Genomic DNA, 24,727 nt, shown 5'->3' with positions numbered 1-24,727 from the left:
ACAGTCTTTATCAGTTTCCCTGTCAAAAGCAACAGGAATCAGTGTGAAATCAAACCTGAGTGTCCTGAGCTCATCGTCCAGTCAGTGGTTTTTTACCAAGAGTCCACTAGGTGGCGCACAACAACTTAACCACAGCTTTAATTCAGACAGGCGAGTTCTTTCTGAACAGAAGAAGAAAAGTCACTCAATCTGACAATACCATGATCAAAAATACTCTTTAATAAGTAAAATTAGCAAAATATACTCATGATGTTAAAGTAAAATTCTTCATTATGCATCAAAATGAGTTCTGTGTCAGTGTTTTGTTTTTATATTTGGTACTATTTGAATATAATTACATCTTAATAGGATTCAAAAACTGTACATGACTGATTTAGCTCACTTTATATATTGTCAGGTGGATTAATATGGTTTAAACTGTATATTGTATCTTTAATAAAGGAAGTGGAATATAAGAGTAAAAGGTTTTCTTGTGAAACACAGTGGAGTCGTAGTAGAGAGTAGCACGAAATCAAGAATTGTACAGGACTGGAGTAAATATGTTTAGTTATTGGAGAAGTCAGTTCAGTGGAGGAGCTTAGCTTTTTTATTTTTTTATTGCTCTCATATTCAGTTACAGAGTCAGAACTGGAGCATAATTATAAACGGACCTGGACTCATTAACACCAACTAATGTGTTAGAATATCCAAATCTTCAACCTAATTAGCCACAAAGTCCTTTTAGTCTTAAGAACGTCTAATTGAGCTCGTCAGAAATAGTGCTTTCTGGAGGTTAAATCATCTTCCACAACAAATCAAAAGTAACAAATTAAAAATAATAACTCCATCAGGTGAATGAAAAAAAAAATACACAGCTTTAAAGATCATGATTAAGGCAGAAAATTAAGACTTACTTTGTCGGACATAGTTTCTTCTGTTTGCATTTCACAGTTCAGAAAAGAAGATCAACCCCAGAATGCCCTGAAACTGCAAGAGGAGTCATGCATTGGCAGTTTCATTTCCTCTATGTTAGCAAGATAAACCACAAAGACAGAAAGAAATGAGCCAACAAATCTTCCAACATTACACCACAACAAGATGTATTCCACTCGTAAAGTGTTGGATTCAAAACTAAACTTAAATGATGCTGCTATAAAAAAAATCTATCCAATACAGGTAATAAAAAAAGTCTCCTCTTTCCTCTGACACATTCATGTTTTTCTCTTGTGTTGTGATAAATTACAGAGTCACGCTGAATGTTTTTCTTTTATGAAAATTTGGATTTATTAATGCTTTGGTCCTCTGATATGACAAATCCTGACACATCAATAAGCTGAAAGTGAAAGACGTGACAGAGAAGGAAGTTGTGGTCAGTGGTGTGACAAGAAATTACTGACAATGTTAGAGGATTACTTAGAGTGGAAGATGAATGTGATAATATTATGTGTATTTGCACAGCAGACTTTAAATCAGTGCTATAAAGAACTGTACACATTGTGAGGAGGCCACTGCATCTCTGCAGCACTGCTTTGACATCACAGACCTGGATGTTTTCTCTGAGGGCTCTGACCTGGAAGGTTTCCCCTCTGCTGTCCTGGATTATGTACATTTTTGCACTGAGGCCGTACTTCCCACCAAAACCACCAGGGTGTTCCCAAATCAGAAGTCCCGGTTTCATGGAAATGTATGATCTCTGCTCAAAGCCAGGGACGCCCCCTACAGGTCAGAGAACCAGCTGGACTACAAAACTGCTAGAAAAAACTTGGCGAAGGGCATCAGAGAAGCCAAGGGCAGATACAGGCAGCAAATAGAGGGGTACTTTGAGAAGAACGACCCCCGCAGCATGTGGCAGGGCATTAAATCCCCGACTGACTACAAAAACAACAACATACAGGTCAGTCAGGATGGAGATCTCCCCGACACCCTGAACCTTTTCTTTGCTCGCTTTGACAAGCAGCGGGGAAGAACAGCCTGCTGGAAGAAGCCAGCAGGGGGCGGAGCCTACACTCACCTTCCAGCTGCACCAGGTGAGATTCAAGTTCAAAGGTCAAAGGTTCTTTATTGTCATATCATTCCACATTTGTACATGCAACAATACGAACTCAACCCCACAAAAGCAGCAGGACCAGATGGAGTGAAGGCCGTCTACTGAGGACCTGTGCTGACCAAATGGCTGGGGTGTTCACGGTGATCTTCCACCTCTCCCTACAACAAGCTGCAGTCCCCACCTGCCTCAAATCCACCACCATCGTCCCTGTGCCCAAAAAGTCTGCCATCACAACCCTCAATGATTACCGCCCAGTCGTCCTCACCCCGGTCATTATGAAGTACTTTGAGAGGATGGTGCTGGCACACATCAAGAGAAACATCCCTCCAGATGTGGACAGCCATCAGTTCGTGTACCGGATGAACAGATCTAGAGAGGATGCTGTCTCAGTGGCACTACATTCTACAGAAGCACCATGGAGAGCATCCTCTGCCAGGGCTGCACAGTGTGGTACGGTTCCTGCACAGCAAAAGACAGACAGGATCTGTCACCGGTGGTGGAGGTGGACCAGAGGAGCTCCTGGACCTGGACTCAGTGTACACTAAGCAGAGAAGACCAGGGTCCATCTGCATGGATGTTCCTGTTTGTCCCTCTGCCATCAGGGAGGAGGTACCGGTCCATCAGAACACAGCACACCAGGCTGAGGAACAGCTTCTTCCCCAGAGCTGTTGCCTCCATCACACCACATCATCAACAACACAGAGCTGGAACTCTTACCCCCCACCCCCCTGCTCTCAAACAGAGACTCGCTGATGGACAATAATCTTAATGTGCAATAACCATTTCATACCGAGCATTTTACTTGAATCAGAAACTTGAAGCAGACGTTGCACCTCATTGCAATATCACACTTTTTCAAAAAATACGTGTTCCTATTTACTTGCACACACACACACATATATATATATATATATATATATATATATATATATATATATATATATATATATATATATATATATATGTGTGTGTGTGTGTGTGTGTGTGTGTGTGCATATGTATAAATACTAATTTTTTTTCTTGCCAAAATTGCGGGAGTTTTTTTATTATTAAACTTTTAACAGAAATTTTTAAGGAATAATTGGAATTTTCTTCCTGAAGGTTTTGCAAATTTTCTGAAATTTGGGGAATTTATTTGCTGAATCTCTGGATTTTTTTCAGACAAGGAAACTATATTTTTTGGTGTCGGTAAATGAGGATGACAGGATTAAGGCATTTCAAACTGCAAAAAAGTAAAACCTGTTACAATTACACATCTTTGGACATTATTATAAATTCTCCAAGAGTCAGACAAAAAGAACACAAAGAGCCGAGAGTGTCCGTTTTCTCATCTTTTAATAACACATTCATATCTATGCTCTGTTTTGTTTACAAGGAGTTTAAAACAAGTGTTGATGAGGACTAAAGGAATCAGGCAGGCAGAGGGTGAAAGTCCATATACTGTAAAGACCAAAGGCGCCATCTAGTGGAGGGAGGGAAGACCTGACACTCCTCACAGCACATGGAGATGTTCATTTTCCGGTTTAGAGGCCAAGCATTAATTAATCTAGAAGCGATCCAGGTCCTCCCTCCATCCACCTGCAGCTACAGTTGGCTAAAACAACAGGTCCTTTTTGCTTTTTCAAACGACTCATTAGAAGTGAAAATAGATCATCGATCGGTGTAGAAGGTCCTCGCAGGGCGCTCTAACTCATGTAGGCTTTTCACAGAGAGAAAGAAAATGTTAAATGCACCCAAACACAAGAGATACAATCTGCTGTCATTAAAAAAAAAGAAAGAGAGAGAAAATTAGAAGTCAACCAAAACAAAACAAAAAAAAAACATGGAGAACATTTTGAAGTTAAACAAGTGTAAGCTTAATGAAATGAAAACAAAATAAAATGCAAATTGGATAAAGAAATCTCACTTATGTTGGGTTTTATAAAGAAGAAAATTAAAAACGGGTGGTAAGTTTTTGTCTCCCCCTTTCACTTTATCATTCCGTTTCATAATCCTTTCAAAAAAAAAATCAACTAAAGAATTGAGAAAGAAAACAAAAATCATCTTTGGAAGAAGTAAAAGTTTTTTCCTTTAATAGACTATCCACTACAGTATATGGAGATGCCGCTACCCAGTTATTCATTTATCTATATTTCTTTCGAGCAACTTTTTTTTTGTTATTTTTGTGTCCTTTTTCAGAAAAAAAAATTACCATTTACCTATTTTTTCCTAAGAGGTAGATCAACAAAACAGTTACATGGTTACAGGTGTGGTGTCCCTTGATTCAGGAGGTGAAATCACAGGGAGGGGAGGCGGGGCGGCAGGGCGGCGCTGGAGGAGGATTGTGGGTAATTTTAGCAGTTAAAACAGAAAGACAAAACAGCTGTGTCCGGTTGTGAATCAAAGAAAAGTCAGCGACCAGCCTCCGCTTGGAACGCGAAAAGGAAATCCTCGTCCGGCTGCCCTCGCCCCACGCCGTCCTGCCCCGCTGCGTGTCCTTATCGGGTTTTTTTGTCTTTTTTAAAGTTTTTATTTACTCATTTATTTTTTACAGTCCCATCTCTAAGCTGGAGAGGTACAACTTCAAAAACCAAAACAATAAATTAAAGTCAAAGAACGGAAAAAAGAAAATGAAAACAAACTGTGAGTGTGTTGTAACGTAGACTGTCTGTCGTTTCTGTCTGCGTCCGTCCAGCTGACCGCTCGCTTGTACTTAAAGAAAATAAAAGAAACAATCTTCTAGCTGAGTTTGCTTATGCTCTGAGGTAGCGTTCCTAGTTATGTGTCAAGAGGTTTTTTTGTTTTTCTCGGTAGGGTCTCCCTCTGCCGGATTTTTCTCTTTCAGAAGACTCTGAGGAGGAGGTGGAAGGTTCACGACGTGGAGGAGGTTCTGCTGTTTTACTGCAAACTGTCCTCCAAGAGCCTCTCTATGTGTCCGTCAGGGCTGAGCTACATGCTGTGAGGTCTACGAAGCAAAGCTCTGAAGCTGGCAAAGTCTCAATTTCCAAGCTTCTAGTTTTCAGAAGAAGAGGAACAATACCAGTGAGGGTTTTTTTTTTTTTTGCAAAATTACTGCATATACTTTACATTAGTGCTGACCATGTTCCAAAGAATGGCAGTTAAAGACGCTATAAACAGATCAAATCACCGTGTAGAATGTGAACCAAGAACTATCCCCAGACTGCAGTTCACCTCAGATCAGCATTTTAGCCTCTTTCAGCTCATTGTTTTGGCTGTGAAACCTGCAGCTTTAATGTTCTGGTTCCCTCATGCTGCATTTATAGCGTTTCCAGGTGCAGTTTTCAGTGAGACAGAACCTAACAAAAGCACCAATCAATCAGCAGATAGATGAAGGTAGGGGCTGAAGATAGCAGAGGATTTAACAGCTGCAGAGCCAGATGTTTTCCCACTGGTATATTGGTTTGCAGCACTCCAAATGAGGTTTGCTTGTCTTTGCAAATCCATCTATGGTCGCATGTTTTTGCTTGTGGTGCAGCAAATAAAGCACGGCACCCAGATGTTCTGTGATATGTTGTAGAAAATGGTCAGCAGTAATGTAAAGTCCATAAGTAAAGTGGTAAAACACAAAAGAAACACTGGTATGGTCCTTTAAACAGTCTTAAAAATCGCTTGGTACAACTAAATCATGTCGATTTTATTCTTAAACGTTTCTGCATGGCGATGATATCGATGTTTTTCTGCCCACTAGCCGATACTACGTCAATATATCACTCAACTTGCATAAAAGAATACGACAGCGGGTCACTTTTCATCTCAGAAATGATCCGGATCTGTGTTCCTAGCAGCAGATAGGGCCACCAGAGGAAACATAAGAAGTGATTTCCGTCTTTGTGAGCTGCTCTTCCTACATTCTAACAGAGAGGGAGCGTTAAGCGTGACCCTAAAAGGTGTCGTCTCTACTGTCTCTACTGGACATACGAAAACAAGACGAGACGTCACCGCACGAATGAAGCAAACTCCACTCTGAAATACTTCTGAAGCTATCTTAAGACCTTCTCGATGAGTTCAGTATTACGGGTTATTTGCTCAACTCGGCTCTATACTGCATTGTGGAGCGAGCGCCTTGCTGTGTTTGGCACAGTTACTACCATGTACGGAGCTACATGTTAGTACTTTATCCTATTTAGTAGCTGTTCTGTTAATAGATTTGTGCATTCAAAAGCAAAAATGATCAAAATCAACTATCTTTTTATTTTCCAATAACGAGTCAGAACGTTGATCGTAAAAAAAAAACAACAAAACAACAAAAAACAAAAAAAATGGCGGTTAAACTAAGAAAATCAAAAGGTCTTGAACAGAAGTGAGCAAAACGAACACGATGGAGACCAGCGCAAGAGAGGGCGAGGGACCCTGACATTCCCGCCCGCTCCGAAATGAAATTATTCTTTTTTTTATTTTAAATAAAAGTAAATAAAAACATCTCACTCTTCTCCCAGAGTGCAGGAGGGTGAGGAGAGATTTGGATGTTTAGTGGGAGAATAAAGGAGGAGGAGACGGTGGATTCCGAACGGGTTTGAGGAACGTTTTCACCTCATACTTCAACATCTCACTACTTCTTCCTCCCATCCTCCCCCTCACACTCCACCTTTTTTACTCTTTAAAGATTTGCATCAGGTGTTCTCAGTCGTTTCGATAGTGTGACGTTGTCCACATATTTCTCTTTAGTGCAACAGTACGTCCCCAGATGTCACGTCCAAATAAAGCTTGCTGTATTGTCAAAACTAAATAAAACAAAAATAAAAAGAAAAGAAATGAATCCTAACCAATCCAAAAGCCTGCAGGCTGAATAATGAATCCTAAATAGTGTGTCTTGGTGGTTGTGAACAGAGCTCTATGGTTGGAAAAGAGGTGGAAACTTGACACAGGACAACGTGGTCGAGCTGTGAAGTTAGCGCCTCTGGGCAAAAATGGAAGCACAGACACAAAAGAATAGATTTTTCCCTGTTTGTTGGTGAGCTGGTGGGGAAGCCGATGAAGGGAAGACATTAAAAAGATGATGATTTATCTGGCAGTATCCTTCAGCGACGTGGCGCAATCTTTCCTTTCTCAACGGCTTTTCCCATTCTGATTTTTATGCATTTTTTACTCCAAAAATACAAAAGTATGGTGATCACCTTTTGAACATCTTATGTACAGGTTTGAATCTATTACGCGGCTGTGTTGCTGTTGTTTTAAAACTCTCTCGCTTTGTTTTTTTTGCTCCCATTTTTTTTTGAAAGGTTCTTGGATCTTCTCCATCTTCGGTGAGTTGGAACGCAGACGGAGGGGCCATAGGTTCTCGTCCTACTTTTTTCTGCTTTTTTTTTTAAAGTTTCACCCAACCACATCCCCTGACAAAAAAAAAAAAAAAAGAACATTTAAAACCAGCGAACACAAACACACACATTCACACGCTGAGCGCACACACACGTAGCCAACGGGGAGCATCTGAGGTGTCGTGGTCAGTGCACAGGTAATAAATATTCACATTCAGAGAAGTCAGAGCTAGTTCTGTGTGTAGGTAGAATGCCCTCTTCTGTCTGCAGATGGACCGGCAGCTGCTTGACTCTGATCTGACGAGTTTCCAACCTCAAGGTAAGCAAGGTGAAGGAGGACAGGGGGGATTTTGGCTTTAAAGCTCATGCTCACGTTTGCGGGTGAGAAACCAAACCTCTCGACGTTGTTTCAAACAAAGCCCTCTCGTAATGTTTGGCGCTTCGTGATGATGTCATCAAAATAAGGCGGGAGAGGAGGGTCCTTCGGGGCACAGGGCGGGCCGGAAGCCACGAGTCTCGAGACGACTTAACGCGATCAGAGGTGGAGGATAGTGGTGTACGATGCTGCAAGATTTAGTATCGTCTGATATCAAGTAAATACTGGGCCAATATCACCGATACTGATACCGATACTCCAGACTAAGTTTTCAGTAGTCTGTAGGTTTAGAGCTAAGGTTAGCTGCTGTATCTGGTCCAGCTCTGGAATGAAGATGCTCTCAGGGTTTAAGAATCAGACTAATTCCTTGGTCAGTATTTGGGTTGCCGATGAAATCCCAAAGTGAGGGATAACCTCCTTAAATCATTTTTGACAGTTTGGTCAATATTTGTGCAAAATTTCTGTCACTGAAATAGGAAATGCTCTTTTAAGATACATTTCTACGTTAATTTAAGTATCGATGTCTTTACACTGGTATCGCTTAACATCAATGCCAACGCAGGTATCGATAGTGTTATCTGGATCGATACGCCCACCTCTACTGGAGGAATCTGTAGAAACAGCGCCCCTCTGTGGTGTGTTCGGTCACCATGTGCTCTTGAGGACCCCTCTCCAGTAACACCACTCCCCATTGGCCAGCTTTTCATTCCAGACAACCGCGGCACCAATCACACGTCAGAAAGACGGAGAGCGTGTTTCTCACCTAAAAAGGCTAAATGGCACTCGACCCATTTCCTCTCTAGACCAGCATCTTATCTTTATCTGCTTGGATAAAACAAAACACACCGTCTGCTCGTCATCCTGAACTCATTCAGCCATCACCACACCAAAAAAACAGAAAAAAAACAACCAAAGCAACAAGACAATACCTAAAAAAAATACTTTTTCTTAAAAAAATAAAAAATATTCAGGACTATCAGCTCTTCTTTTCTTTTTTCTTCTTATATAAAACACCAGCAAGCAAAAAAAAGTTAGGAATACTGAGGTAACTTTACCCTGAGGTAGGTTTTTTCTTTTTCATTTTTTCTCTAATCTGTTCTAATCTTGGCGAGAGCGTCCAGGCGTTGACCCTGCCCCTCATCATCATATGCAGGCAGGGTCTGGAGGCTCCGCCCACAGGCCGTCGGCAGATTGGGAGAGAGAACCAGGAAGCCTGCTCCCCTTCAGTCTGATTTTACCGTCGCTGAGCTCAAGGCAAGGAGCTTTGGAAGACTTTGCTTTTTTTGGTTCCTGCGCTCGGCCAAGGCCAGTCTGTTTATCTCTACCAGCGTTAGAGGCATCTTTATCTGAAAGATGACTTCAACGCAGGGATGGTCTTCTGAGGAGAAAACCATCATGTCCAAGACTGGCCTTAAGGATCCAGCGCTGGACGAATGCAATGAGCAGAAAGTCTCAGACACACCTTGTCTGTCTGCCATTGCCGGACTTAAACAGGTGTAGCAAAACCTCACACCTGACTCTCTGCCTTCAATACATGAACCCGAGGGGCCGGGCTAACTCACATATCATATATATATAATATATATAAAATATGCCGTTTAAGGTGCGGGCCGCTGACCAGCTAGCATAGCTGCTGGCACTTTAACAAAGCTGTTTTCTAAAGGTTTCACACGTGAGCTGAGCCTCTGCAATAGAACTGCAGGACCAGCCGCGACCTCCGCCTCCTTACTGTCTCTTGCTGCGCCTTCCGCCACACGGCTAACAGACGGGATGCTCGGTGAATCCCAGCCCCAGGCCTCGCTGTAGGCTACATGATGCTACATATCATAGACCAGAGACTGGGAAACAGACACAAGACCCCTTTTATAAAAAGGCAAGGCGGCCAGACGCAGCATTTCTTAACATTTACATGAAGATTATATATTTACAACCTCATATTTTCTTCTTTTTTCTTCTAATCTCTCTGCTATTCAGAGAGTTTTTTAAAGAGCAGTGTTAACATCTGCGGCCCCTCTTCTAGACTCTCGTCGGCCTGGAGGTCGGGGGTGGGCGAGGCGAGCCCCGGACCGCCACCCGTCCTCCTGAGCCGCTGCAGCAGCTTCCTGCTCCCTCTCCCGGCTCCGCCTCACTGCATTCTATCAATAATAGCTCTGAATAAAACATTTCTATACATATATCTCTATGTTTAAAAAACCACCCTTAAAATATAGGACTGACTGCAGATGGTTGGAGAGGTCTGTAGGGGGCGACAGAAGGACAAACGGGCCGCTGCTAGTGTGTCTGGGAAACACAGATCAGTCAGCCGAGCTTCAGTAGATCCCAGCTGTAAACATCAGCAGCATCAATAGACGAGTTGTTTGAACCTGTCTGATGCAGGATCGTACCAAGGCACACTAGGACGACGTCGCTTCTCCCTCCCACCATCCCTCCGTTCCTTCATCCCTCCATCCTCATTCAGTCTCTCTTCTGGCCTGGCATCTGGTCTCTGTTCTCGAGTTACTTTTTTAAATCTTAATCCTCTTTTTTAAATTCATTTCATCTTTTGATTTTACTCATCTTCTCCCTAAATGCCTATCTGTCTCTGTGGCTATCGGGCGTACTCCCTCCCTCTTTAACATCTCTCCCTGTCTATCGCTGGGTCGTGTGTCGCTCTCCTGTATCCGTCCGTCCGTCTATCCGTCTGTGCATGTGTCTGTCTGTCCGTCAGGCGGGGGGTGCCCCACGGCGTGCCAGGAGGTCGCGAGGACCTCACTTCCTGCGTGGCTGGTGGTCCTGAGTCAGTCCCTGTGTGGGGCTGCCCATCTCCGTGAAGCCCTGGGGGTTCGGCCCGGGACCCATGCCGCCTTTCTGTGGCTGTTTGACCTGGGTCAGGATGTCCCGGATCTTTCTCTGAGCCAGCTGGGGGGCAGAGGAGAAGAAGGTTCGTCACTAATCAGGATTTATTCCCCTTAGACACACAAAGTTAAACATCGGTACATAAAGACAATACTTCTGGAAGCCAAAGGACAATGAACACTGAATAATGTGTTAATTCAGCATGTAAATCAGACGATACCATGCTAACACCAGCTACATGCCATTCTTTTTTCTTTTCTGTTTTATTTCATGCTGGTAGGAATCAGGAACGTGCACATTTTTACATCGTAGTGAGGAAACATAGATGTGTAGGAGGAGGTGTACCTGGCTGGCGTAGAAATGTCCGTTGATCTTGACGATGACCTGGTCGTTCTCGTCAGGCGTCTGTTCTCTGGGGACCACCACCTCAGCTGCTGTCAGGTTCTGCAGCTCATTCACCTGGAGACACAAAGCACGGCGTCTTTAGGAGGCATCAGAGACCTGACATTACAGGTTTAGCTGAAGAAGTGTGTGTTAAAGAGGACAGCGTGTGACAGAAAATGGTACTGAGGTGTTTGCTCGTCGTGACTCACCGTCTTGCCTCCTTTGCCGATGACTCTTCCTGCAGCAGCAGCAGCCATCTTGATGTGAGTCTCCAGTTTGACCTCCTCTTTGGGTCCAAAGAAGTTCTCCTCTTTCAGTTTGCCATAGATTCTGCCCTGAGCCTGGAGGACGCAGAACGAGGTCAATAATTTAACGAGCAAGAGCCCCTAAAGACTCGATGAGAGATAAATTAGATAAACGTCAATCAGCTGCTAGTTTTCTTAGAGTTTACCTTAAACTGAGCCTCAGGTGGTCCTGTCACGATCACCATCCTCATTTTAGAGTCAGGAGCTTCAGCTGGAGCGATCTGGAGGAGAGGGGAGAAATATACGACTTATTTTACAAAAATAAAATGAAAGGCCAATAAAAGGATTTGACCCCATTTGGAACATTCCTGAACCAACTAACAGGAGAAGGTTATAACTGCATATCTTGTGCTGAAAATTTCATATAAATTAAATGTTTTCAGCACGAAAAACATTCAAAAGATCTCTCTATAATGTGCTTTTTTTATAATAATCATAACTTTATTTCTATAGCAGTCTTAAGGACAGAAAATGCTTTGACAGTTAAAACATTCAGCACAGGCAATAGACAAGCTATAGGAGACAAATCAGAGCAGTGAGTAAAAATAAATAGTAAAAACAACAACAAGTTAAATTAATAATTAGTGAGATTAGCACACAACTCAAACAATTGAACTCGGCAGTTTGAAAATTAAAGAACAAGACTGAAGATTAAAAAAGTTAAAAAAAAAAAATAGAGAATCACACCAAAGAACCAGGCAGCTAAAAGTCCAATAAAACCAGAGAGAACATCTAAAATTAACAGGACATAATACAGAATAAAACATCAGAACTAATTAAAGCTGAAAGTAAACCTCACATAAAAGCAAGTCTGTAAAAGTGGGTTTTAAGAAGTGATTCAAAAGAAGTTCCTGACTCTGCAGGTGGTTCCAAAGTGGAGGTCCTGATGGAGAACGCTCAAACCTCGACTTTGGAACAACCAGAAGGATCCATCTGAGGATCTAAAGCTGCCAGCAGGATCATATCGGGACAATAGATCGTAAGCTTGAGTTTTAAAAGTGACCAGTAACATCTTCAAATCTATTTCTAACTGATATTTTTTGCCATCCAGCAGACCTTGATGGAGGCTCCAGCGAAGCGGCTCAGCTGTTTGATGTGCTGTCCCTTCTTCCCAATGATGGCTCCCACTGCCTGAGCTGGGATGTAGACGTGGACCGTCTCCTGCTCCGGAGCCTGAGCCACAGCAGAGGTCATTTCATTACATCACCGTGGTGTTACCCCTGGTGTTACCTCAGAGTGGACGTTCTTACCCCAAAGCAGCCGTAGGGAGCTCCACCAGCAGCATTTCCAGGAGGCGGCGGGGGCAGATTGGAGGAAGAGGGGAAGAGGCCCAGAGCACCCAGGTTCAGTCCAGGGATCAGGTGGGTCTGTTGCTGCAGAGAAGGAGAAAGCAGGTTAAAAACCACGAGGCAATATAGAAGTGTTCTTACGCTGAACAGACAATAACAGTTGTTAGGTTCCATGGTGTGGTGTGTATGTAAGTAGGTAGGGGAGTGTTTTTCTGTTTTCTTCCTTGTTCTCACAGGTTACGCCCAGTGGGAGTGGCCAGGAGCGCCTGCAGCTACCTCACAATCAGTGGAGATGGTAGAAAGGCCCAGCCAACCTGATCAGCGTCTAGATCAGCCCAGATCAGCAGCGAGAGGGCCAGATGAGCCCAGATCAGCAGCTCGAGGCCCAGATCAGCAGCTAGAGGGCCAGATCAGCAGCTAGAGGCCCAGATCAGCAGCTAGAGGGCCAGATGAGCCCAGATCAGCAGCTCGAGGCCCAGATCAGCAGCTAGAGGGCCAGATGAGCCCAGATCAGCAGCTAGAGGGCCAGATCAGCAGCTAGAGGGCCAGATGAGCCCAGATCAGCAGCTCGAGGCCCAGATCAGCAGCTAGAGGGCCAGATCAGCCCAGATCAGCAGCTAGAGGGCCAGATCAGCAGCTAGAGGGCCAGATCAGCCCAGATCAGCAGCTAGAGGGCCAGATGAGCCCAGATCAGCAGCTAGAGGGCCAGATCAGCCCAGATCAGCAGCAAGAGGGCCAGATCAGCCCACTAAATGCAGCATTTTTTCAGAAATGCAGTCTGGCCAGCAAAAGTTAGGATGGAGAACCCAACAAGATTTTATGACAGATGTTCCACTAACCAGTAGGATTGCCTCTAACGATGCATCGTCTGAGCACGACACGTCATCAAAAGCGGAAGTGAGCCCGCAATGCAACAGAAATCAGCGTCTGACCGGAGCGCGGAAAATGGACGGACATCTGTGCTGCATCGTGCTTATATTATGTATGCACGATGCAGCGCGGATGTCCGCGTTTAGATACAGCTGTATAGTAAACGCTGACATCCGCGCTTACGATAGATCGCAGACGTCCGCGCTGCATCGTGCATACATAATACATGCACGATGCAGCGCACACGTCCGTCGGTGTTCCACGCTACGGTCAGACGCTGATTTCTGTTGCATTGCGGGCTCACTTCCACTTTTGATGACGTGTCGTGCTCAGACGATGCATCGTTAGAGGCAATCCTACTAACCAGTTCAGGATTTATTCTCCTGTTTCTACAGAGCGTGGCTTCGAAGGAATCTGATGCTCTTTTAAACCAGTTAACAAAAGTTCCTTGAAGCTCATGTATTTTTTAGTGAAGCTGCTATTGGGTGACCAAATACTTTTTGTCTTTATATCCATTACTTGATCATTTGGAACCTAAAGAACTTCTTTTTGTGGAATATTCTGCTTGACATTAGTGCTTTGTTTAAAATAAACCAGATCCTATTACACAGTGATAGTTATGTACAGGAGTATATGACATGCCAGGGATCACAGTGTTCATGTGGGGTGGGGGTGTGTGTGTGTGTGTGTGTGTGTGTGTGTGTGTGTGTGTGTGTGTGTGTGTGTGTGTGTGTGTGTGTGTGTGTGTGTGTGTGTGTGTGTGTGTGTGTTCAGACTCACATTCATTGCTGCGATGTCGTTCTCGTAAGCCTCTCTGATCTTCTTCATGATCTCCACCTCGGCCAGGCAGCAAGCTTCAATGGATCCTTTAACTGTGATGGTTCTCTCTGGGTTATACAGCGTCAGGTCCTGTAGACTGCACACAGCACACACGGAGGGGTTGGTTTTATATATAACAAATGAATGATGGGGTCATTTAAAAATATGGAAGCTTCCCAGTAGATCTGAGCATGCTGAAAACTGGTGTACATGCATTATGGAGTTAACAAATGATCCCCCTAACCTACATCACTGCTTAAATGTGGTCTGTGAAAGCAATTGTGAGTCTTACGGGGAGATGGTGATCTTGGTGTCTGTATCTTGCTCGACTTTCTTCAGGTTGCGTCCCTCCTTTCCGATCAGGCGTCCCACAAAGTTGTTGTGAGCCAGAATCTTCAGGGGAACCTCATCAGCACTGCAAACAGAAAGATCTGCTCATTTCTAGACGTTTGTGTAGCCTCTGTTGGGCTAACAGTCCAGAATCAAGTTATGCTACGCAGCCAACACGCTGGATCCTTGTCTAAAACGTACGTCTTGGTGTCTTTAGCTTCCTGTTGCATGATCTCCAGGATCATCCGGCAGGCGGAGGAGCAGCCCTCAGCGGTGGAGTGGATGCTGATGGGCTTCTCTGCAGCGCCGGCGTTCTCCTTACGATGCACGTCAACCCTGCAATGAAGGGAAAGGTCAGATTAAAGATATGTCTAATAGTTCAGAGCTTCCTGAGCTCACTTTAGCAGTTCACATGGAAATACTTCAATACGGTCTACATGCTAGTTTACAAACCAAATGACCACAATTCCAGTGTGTTTTCATTTGATGTATGGAGACAGAAAGGCGTAGTTTAAATACTCATTAAAACGACAAGCAACACAGTTCTCTCATATATGTAATTAAAACAGAAAGGAAGGGTCCCTCACTTGCTCTGCGTCTGCTTGGTGATGTTCCGGATGGTGGCCCCCTCCTTGCCGATGATGGCTCCAACGTACTGCGTGGGCACCAGCAGTCTCAGGGGGATGTCCACATGTGGAGGCTTGGAGGGCATCCCAGAGCTGGGGGAGCCTCCACGGGGGCCTCCGCGGGGCCCGTATCCAGGGCGCCGGCCGTTATCGGGCCCCCGCTGGCCTCCCTCCAGCTCAGAGGTTTCGTCAGGGATGTAGGAGACGCGCAGGGCGTGGTTCTCAAACTGGTATCCATTCAGCTTCTGGATCGCTCTGGACAGACACATTCACAGATATGAGCTGGCATCCCTACAGTCCATCAAAGGCATCTAGTTCAGGTTCCACATTCAGCTCGATCTCCAGTGAACCGGACCAGTAAAACCACAGCATGATAACCTACAAATAACCACAACTGCTAATGGTTCTTTTTGTTTTAGTGCCAAAAAGAACATCCTGAAAATGTTCGCATCTAACGAATGATCTTTTTACTAAACATCATGAACAACCTGAAATTTCTTAAGAAAATAAGTTCAGTTTCATCAACATTCATCCTCAGTTTATCATTTCCACATTACAACTTCCAGATCACAGAGTGTCTACAAAGGAACACAACATTTAGTCACCTGGAACTGAATGACACTGGGTTTGACTCGACAAAAGTCAAACAAAAAAAAGACAAAAAACAACAAAAACAAGCCAAAATACTACAGAAATGAGATAAACAGCATGAAACAAAACACAACAAATGACAAAAAAAATTGATAAAAAAGCAACAATAAAATGAACAAACAAGACAAAAAAATTATAATTTTCAATCTGCAGTTAATGTCTTCTCTGGAATTTTTACACTTTGAGGGCCGGATTGGACCCTCTGGAGGACCACTTTTGGACCACGGGCCTCATGTTGGACAGTCCTGATCTAAAGTATTTGAATATTCATGTTTAGGTGCCGTTGATGAGAAATTCATGCTTTTTATGCATGAAGGCATCTGTCCAGCTTTGTTAATGTCTACTGCACTAAGAATCATTGCACTGATTACAAGTAATTAATGAAATACAGCAGCAGAGGCTGTGACAACACTGAGAACAGAGGTCAGCTGAGAAATGCATTAAAGGAAGAGAAATGAGAAGGACATACAACACATAATAAGTGAGATGCTATCATCCAAACCGCTCCGTTATTAAAAACACATTTTTCAAAGGTTGCAGAATGTCGCTCTTCTTGTGAAGTCATGCCTAATACTTCAATAACAGACTGAACATCGCTGAGCTTCATTTCTGTTCCAGCAGTTAAGAAATTTTCATTCAGGTTCTATAGACGTTAGCATTTATTTACTCAGTGTTATAATTTACAGTTTTGATCAAGCTGTAAGTAAATTATTAACTCTTAAATCTGAACTGGTCCTATGAATAAGGGGACTTGTGTTTCTGATACACAGAGCCCATAGTTTCTCATTTTGACCTTACAGATGTGGAGCTGTACTGACTGAATTTATGAGTGTTTTTGGGTAGAACTTTTTTTTAAAAAAAAGAAGAACTAAAGAGTGTAGTGCTATAGAGGTTAAAGGAGAATAACTCTACATTTACCTTTTGTTTGTAGTTTATTTTGAAAATCAACACTGTGATATAAAAAATACAGCACTTTAAAATAGTAAATACTGTTTTAGATTCAACAACATCCCAGCATAACAGCATCTAGACTCGGTCCCAGCATGTGTTTATTCAGTAACAGTACGAACACTATGATAGGATCATTACCTGCTAAAACATTTTTACCTCCTTTTTTAGTAAAAATAACGCAGGACTTAAACTTGTCATATGTTGCTGGTTTTATTTCTACTTTTACTTAAAAGAAGGCAGGGCTTCTTCCACTATCAACAGTCAAAACATCGAATCCTACTGGCAGTTCTCAGTAAAGCCCACTAGATGGCAGAGCTGCTGCAGAGAATCAACTTCTCTGGTTTCCTTTGAGGGACTGAACAGAGCATTAAACATAGAAGGCTTTATAGAAGCAAGTTGTGCTTGGTGTCAAAATTTAGGGAAATTCCTGTAATTTCACATGATGTCTTTTATTTTTTGATACCACCTATCCCACATGCTGATATTGACCTTTGAATCCGAAGGTCGGACAGATATTTTTGATCTTTAGCTGTTCATATTTCATGCATTACATACCATAGCACCTTCATTTTACACAGATCCAATCCTTAGATAGCCAAATTATACCACATAAAATCTCTAATGGATATGATGATTAGTTTTTGTGTAATGGGTGGCCAAATGTAGCAGTTTAGAAGTTCCTGATGGATAAAATTGCAACTTTGTCATTCTCTGTAACATGCAATTATAAATATAAAGTAGATATTTTCACATTTCTGAGGACTATAGGTCACCGTGAAATGATTCTGAAAATTTCAGATCTCTATCTTTTGTTGTTCAGACGTAATAGAAGTCTGAAAATGGTCGAAAATTTCAAGTCTTAATTTTGGCTGCAATAATAGGGTACCCCCTACCTACTTCAAATGGCCATAACTTTGAAACTAATGACAATAAAGCATTCACATTTTGGATTTTCCCATCATATTTAATGTTCTAAATGTATGTAAAAACTTAGCAAACTCTGAGAGGGTCAGGTGGGGACCACTGGTTGAAATGATATGGAATGACCCAATAGTAAAAAAACAGTTCAAAACATCTTATTTTTATGATGTAATTTTGATCAGCTGCTTTATGAAGTTAGTAAACTATCAAACATCACACTCTGAAGATGGAGAATCAATTAAAAAAGTTCTTGTAGATGTTAGGGGGACAGAGGAACTTACTGCCTGGCGTGCTCCCGGGATGCATACGTAACGTTAACCACTGCAGTCTCACTGTCTGTGTTCACTGAAAGACAACAGAGACAGACCGTAAATACATTTATTAAAGCATCAGATAGGATAGCTGGATGTTTAGAAACAGTTGAAGTGTGCTGCTGTCTGTGATGGTGCTCAGTCCACATTAAATTCTGCTCCTGTTATAGTTGAAGGGAAATCAGAGTCATGTTTCACTCAGACACCAGAGTGTTTGAGCTTTTCATCAGAAACTGGGCTGTTGTTTACAGAGTAATAAATTAATCATTCATCGCGGTATTAGTCGTGGCCACAAGTATGATTGGAGAGCTTCCAGGTTGCTGAACGTCTACAGGCCTACAGAGAGTTTAAATCTCCATATTAGATGTTTGTAAAAATGCATAAACTGTTTATTCTCACAAGAAAAATTCTGAATTTTTTCAGACTAAAATTTCATGTAAGAAAATCAAACAAAACACAACAAATTATTCCAGATTAAAGCAGTGGCTGCTAACCATCCTGCACCTTCAACAAACAGTGATTTCAGCTTTAGATATTTTTAGCCCATTAAATTTATATAAATGCAGAGGTACACATTAAAACATTAACATTTTATCCATCCATTATCTATACACCGCTTAAACATCCCAGGAAGGCCAGGATGCAAACCGTTGATGTTTAGCTGCAAGGCGACAGTACTGACCGCTGATCCACTGTGCACCAATAACATTTTACATTAAAAATAACATGTACAGTCAAGCCTGAAATGATTCAGACCCCTAGCAAATTTTGACTTAAAGTTACTTTTAAATGTAAATAAAAGCTGAGAAATTATTTTTCCACAGTGATGCCTCTTGTACATCATCTTATTATATTTTGGGAAACATCTGTTACATTTAGAATAAAAAACAAAAAAAGTCCTGCTTGAACAAAAGTAACTAAGTCAAAATTTGCGAGGGGTATGAATGATCTCAGGCTTGACTGTATATAAACTAATTTGTTCTTCTTTCAGCCCTCAGTAATGAAACCATTTGGACAGATGCAGCCTCACTAAACTACTGGACTAAAGCAGATAAATGGATAACGTTTACCAGTAAAATGCTGCTGATTAATGCATCAGTTTATTAACATTTGCTGCTTCAGCAGGTTTCACTGAGGATGTTTTATTTACAGTTGTGCTCATATGTTTACATATGCTGGCAAAATTTGTGAAATATTGTCCTTTATTTTTTAGCAAATATGTTTGTTAATGGAAACATTTTCTTTCATTTTGGGCTGGTGTTCAGACAAAGCTATTTATTCTCATGCAATAGTATTTGCTCTGATCATTCATGTTTTCATTTAAGAATGGAGCACATTTTACAAATTCTGCCAGGGTAAGTAAACTTATGAGCACAACTGTACATAAGTAGGACTTTAAATGCAGGTCCTTCATCTGTAATGGAGTGAGATCCCATCAGAGTACTTTAGTAATCCTTGGTCTGATTTTCTCAGCTGTAATGTGCAAACAATGTGAATGTTTTGATCGGTACAGACATGTGTCACAGCTGTTCAAATGATTGCTTTCTAAAACATTCATTTACCCCATGTCAGATCACTAATCTGATGCTGCCGTTCTGAAGGCTCGGCTGACGTTACGTCGTTCTGTATTTTAACTTTGGAGCTGAACTTGTCAGCATCTTGAAGTCACTTCTTGTCCTCTTGACATGAGCACATCAGCTGCTATTCCACAGCAGCTCAGTCTATAAATGCTTCTCAGTTTGTCCTAAAGTCGGGTCAGACACTATCTACCATGTTAATTTATCACTGAATGTAGGTTAGAGCTAGATATGTGAACCCCAAGGCTGATGATCAACATAGAACAGCTTCTCCTTTCCATCATATTCTCAGAGGTTCCTGGATCGATAGCGTACAGTCTGGTGGAGGCTCAGATTGAATCAGAGATTAATATCCATCCGCTATCCGTTCTGGGATGCTTCTAGCAGTGATATGTGATACCGTCAGCACGTTTGAATTCTGGACTACAGAGGACCTCCACAGTGACGCTTCAAACACCTCAGCCTGTTTCTTTCCATGTGAAGTTCTACTTCAGCATGTGATCCACACATTAGCTGCTTTTCATTTTAATAACTCCTGCTTCCTTCCATCCTCCCTCCTCCTGGAGGACCTCAGATCCCTTAAATGCACCTCGTTAAGATGAGGAGAGAAGAGACCAGAGCTAGGAAACACTGGTGTATCCCAACTTCACTTCCTTTCTGGGAGGAGCTCAGATGTAACAGAGGGATGTGAATCGAGGAGACACAGCAGTAATCATAAAACGATAACAAAAAGCCTCCTCTGACTGCTGAGTCTGAACTACTACTGAGAATGTTTCAATCTCTGGAAACCATGTTGGAGGACACGTTTATTCTGTGAGGACTATTTGAACTGAGGGCAAAATGAGCGATATAAATCTGTTTAGTGACTGATCATCTGTTAATTAATAATATTATACATTATATATATAATAATTTAGCAAATTTGTGTGAGCCAACTTATCCTTCATAAAACAGACTTCCTACTTTGTCTACTTCGTTACAGAACTACAATAATTCACTGATTCATCAATTATCCGGTCGACAAAGCCATAACGATCAGCTACTTTGATAATTAAACAACAGATATATAACCAGCTTAGGTTAAAATCAGCTTCCTGATTATTATAATATATCATTTAACTTTGTTTTGTCAGAGGTTAAGTGAATATTTTCGGGTCTGTGGCACTAAAACACCTCATTTCTGTTGAAAAGCAGTCGCTGGCTGAATGCTGCTCCTCCATCCTGTCACCTCTTTCACCAGCTGGAAATCACCGTTATTTTTCTTCTGTGTTCACGACCGCTTTTAAGATGTTCATTCAATGAATCCAGAGTCGACTTCTAACTTCGACACCGTAGTAGCAGTTACCAACCGGCTGCCACTTGGTGGCAGCAAAGCTCCATGTCAGAGCCACGACACTAAACAATAGGGAAAGATGTTATCCTATGCGTCCCTTTTAATCCAGAAAACCACATCTATGGGATGACAGACGACAAAACCCAAACAAAAACCAGTTAAAGCTGGACTGAAACAGCTCAGTCTCACCTTGTTCACAGTTTTCTACGGTTCCACACTGAGCCAGCAGACCATCCAGCACCTGGAACAGAAACAGGAAAGAAAACTGTCAATTCACATTAATAGATAGATGGATCGACAGATTAAAACTGTGGAGGTCCATGTATGATGGCAGGAAATACACCTAAGTGTACAGAGAAACAGGAGAAGCCTGTGAGCAGCTTAGCGTAGTTCATATTCAACTAAGGCCTTAAAAGAAACGAAGCCTGACAAGAATGACTCTCAGGTTGATCTTTAGAAACATATTTAAAATGTTCTAATTATGTGCACATGAAGAAAAACCTCAGTTTATTTCACACCCTTAAATACTGCAGAGTTCAATCAAAAACAGTTTCTTTAATTAATATTTGTTCATGAGAGAGACAGAATATGCACAGAATGTGGAATTTAATCCCACATTCCTGAGATCCAAAGTTAGTCTACAAACTGAGTCTGGAAAAATGTTCTAAAGAAGTCAGCTCTCTTTCCAGATGTGAGACATTTATTTAGTGACTTCTCAGGAATGATCAGACCTGGAGCCGTCAGTAAAACAGAAGGATTCAATCTTAAACTGCTTCATGAGTTTATTTTAAATCACATTTTACTCAGTATGTTTTTTATTCGGGTAAATCACATTTTTTAAAGCATTTTGTATTTCTTTGAAACCACAAATATCTCCAGGAACTGCTGACGTGAATATCTGAACATATTGTATTTGTATGCAGCATTATTATTGTAAAATCAATTAAGCGGGAAAAAAGGGAAACTAAACTGAATGAATAGTTTTTTACTACTTTCTAGTCATGCTTTAAATGTTTGTTCGTACTCTGACACTCAGGTGTAATTTATTACTTTGATCTCTCATTATTCAGCACGAACTCTTCGTTTTGTATTCTGCAGTTTCTATCTACCTCACTGCCATATTGCACCTATTGTTCATTTGTATGTACATTAGTATGTTACTAAGTTGTGTTTCTATTTTTCCCCCTTTCTTTTCATTTTATTTTTGTTCTTATTATATTAGCTACTTGTTCTACATTTCCTTATTTGTTTATTTATGCTACTTATCTCTAATTTTTTTGTATTTTTACTCAGTTTCTTTCATCACTGTTGCCCTGCCTGCTCTATGTGCCTTTTTAATTTCCCCCCCGAGGACAAATAAAGTTTTCTTTACCAACTCCAGAGATCTCAGGGAACATTTGAAGTTTTCCAGATTTATGTTTTTATTCTTTTTGGCAGCAGGAGTCCAGATAAAACCCCAGGATGAGGCTGATTTATGGCATGCAGGTTACAACTTTAAAGGTGTTATTTTGCTCGTGTGTTCAAAATAAAATAAGATGAAAGCTGGAAAAGATTTTTTTCTCTGAAATGTTTCTACTAAAATACAAAAATCCCAGATTATTTCTTCTGCAGCTTACAGTTATGCATATTTTCTTGATCATAATACAAATGTTATCCAAAAAGCTTTCATCTTCTGGACACTGAACTGGCTAACGGAGAGTCGTGTAAAGTCGTACAGTTCCCTCCTCTGTGTGGAGAGGCTGTTAGTGAAAAGCTTCATTCAGTTCTGCGGAGAGACGTCGCCCTCGTGTGGACAGAGACAGCAGGATGAGAGCGACGGGGAGAACATGGAACATTCAGATCCAGACAGAGGGGAGGCCGGCGGTGCCACACCCTCCTAAACAATGATGGTGAGCAGATACCACACAGCTGAATGAAAGCATCCATCCTCTGCTTTCAGTTTACACATTAAAGCGAAGGATAAAGATTTAGAGAAATGCACCAGAAGAGAGAGAAAGAAAGAGGTGGTTTTCTCCTGAAACATTACTTTCATTGTGTTCTGTGTGTTCATTCTGTGATTTTTGGAGTATTTTGGGGCGTTTCTGGTGCCCCATAATTTACCTTCAACCCTATTAGAAAATCTATGATATATGATAATCCAATTATGGGATTAAATTGAAATCTGTGATTGAATTTGCTTCAGTAAATCTCTGTGATGGCCTGTTATCTGGACAGGAAGGATTACTGGTAATCACTTAATTAAAAGATCAACTAACTGAGTAGGTGAGCAACAGAAAATTCATTTTCATTTTGGAAATGTTCCGTTCTGTTTTCATGTCGTTATCTCTGAATCATTGTGGTTTCATCACTGTCTACCCAGCAGCTCTTCAGACTGTATCTCTGTATGAACTGTCAGAGATCAGCCCCTTGTGCTCGCTGTGGGCATCCAGGTGATCATTTTTTTTCATGTTACAATAGCTGCTACTGTAGATCCAGATGAAACAACATAACTGCAGCAATTAGAGGCTGATAATCAATAGTTTAGAGCTTATATGTTGATCAATGACTCTCAGTTAATATTCAGTTCTATTCTAAACTCCCAGAAGAATAATCTGTCAGCAGAAATCTGCAGCTTCGACCACAAGAGGTTTTTGTTTTTAGGCATTAATTATATCTGCACCTAGATCTGTGGTTCTCAGTCCCTCATTCACCACTACAGACAAATCTGACCACAAACACCACATGCACACACAAACACACGCCTCCAGGGTTGCAAATATCTGCAGTGAGGACAGATTGGGTGGAATTAGGAGCTTTAACATCCAAATTTCCCGTTATCAGGGACATCCAAGCAAAGCATCCACATGAGGAATTACCTCTTCATCTTTAACGAGAGAAACTCTGCTCAACTCAGAAATCAACTCTTTGTCTTAGAGACAGAATGCTGCAGAACAAAAACATGTCGGTGAAGTCTGCATTAAAAGTCTTATTACTCTTCTCAAACTGATATTTCTGCACACATTGAGGCTGCTCTGGATTCAACAGAACATGAGGAGATAAAAATGAACACCAGAAAGACGATGCACGTCTAAAATGTCTCTTCTTCTCAATGTTTGCATCAGAAATCTGTAAAAGTTCAGTCAAATAAAAAACTTCAGAACTCAGTAATCCTCCTTTTCTACTGAGGTGGAGTTTACCATCAGAATGTCAGTGCTGGTGGAAGAAGTTACACATAAACCATACATGGTAGAAGTCTTTTTTAGGAGCTGCTTGTGTTTTTACATGATCAGTTTAGAAACACCCTGAAAAAGCCACATGGCGGAGCACATGCTGATCTAAATGTGGTGACAGCGGCACTAAAACTGAGTGTAGCTTGTTTTTAGAGGAAGGTTTGGGCTAGCTGGACGCCCAAAAAGGCCACTGGGACACTCAAAAACATAAAAGAACAGGCTGTAAAATCCCAGTCCTTTAAGAAAAACAATACTAACCAAGAATGACCTCACATTTAGACAGACAAATTAACATTTTCCCTCATTTAAGACCTTGTTGGACTTGTAGGGTAGAGCTTTAGTGCTTTGTTCAGCTTTATTAATTTACAAAAAGGTATTCAAAAATACAACAAACAAACTTCACAATCTGCTACCAGGAGGTGTTGTTCTTGGCGGTACTGTCGTGTGGTTTGCATGCGGTGTGAACACACAACAGGAGAGTGTGTAAATGATCCCTGTAAGAAGCAGGATGAAGGAAACAGGAACTAACCTCCCACTGCAGGTGAGGTGGAATGTTTCTGATCTGCAGTTTTCTGGTCCTGTGGAGACAAGAAGAAGAAAAATTTAGAAAATCTGCAAACTGAAAGTCAAATGTTTGACACTTTTCAAACATGGAAATG

At 41.7% G+C, this 24,727-nt stretch overlaps 1 protein-coding gene across 1 annotated transcript in view; it reads right to left on the bottom strand.

Moving 5' to 3' along the window:
* Window positions 1-3,344: 3,344 nt before the first annotated feature.
* Window positions 3,345-24,727, bottom strand: part of igf2bp1 (insulin-like growth factor 2 mRNA binding protein 1) — a 64,702-nt gene continuing 43,319 nt past the window's right edge. Inside the window, exons 3-15 of the mRNA XM_022200027.2 lie at window positions 24,598-24,646; window positions 21,049-21,100; window positions 17,920-17,983; window positions 15,077-15,370; window positions 14,691-14,825; window positions 14,452-14,574; window positions 14,121-14,256; window positions 12,432-12,554; window positions 12,238-12,354; window positions 11,328-11,402; window positions 11,086-11,217; window positions 10,838-10,951; window positions 3,345-10,555 (exon numbers count right to left, since the gene is read on the bottom strand). Of these exons, the coding sequence (XP_022055719.1) occupies window positions 10,406-10,555; window positions 10,838-10,951; window positions 11,086-11,217; window positions 11,328-11,402; window positions 12,238-12,354; window positions 12,432-12,554; window positions 14,121-14,256; window positions 14,452-14,574; window positions 14,691-14,825; window positions 15,077-15,370; window positions 17,920-17,983; window positions 21,049-21,100; window positions 24,598-24,646 (1,564 nt within the window). The 3' untranslated portion in view covers window positions 3,345-10,405. The remainder of the gene's footprint in view (window positions 10,556-10,837; window positions 10,952-11,085; window positions 11,218-11,327; window positions 11,403-12,237; window positions 12,355-12,431; window positions 12,555-14,120; window positions 14,257-14,451; window positions 14,575-14,690; window positions 14,826-15,076; window positions 15,371-17,919; window positions 17,984-21,048; window positions 21,101-24,597; window positions 24,647-24,727) is intronic.

Source organism: Acanthochromis polyacanthus, chromosome 2, assembly GCF_021347895.1.
Source record: "Acanthochromis polyacanthus isolate Apoly-LR-REF ecotype Palm Island chromosome 2, KAUST_Apoly_ChrSc, whole genome shotgun sequence".
Taxonomy (NCBI): domain Eukaryota; kingdom Metazoa; phylum Chordata; class Actinopteri; family Pomacentridae; genus Acanthochromis; species Acanthochromis polyacanthus.
This window is presented reverse-complemented; position numbering and strand designations above follow the sequence as displayed.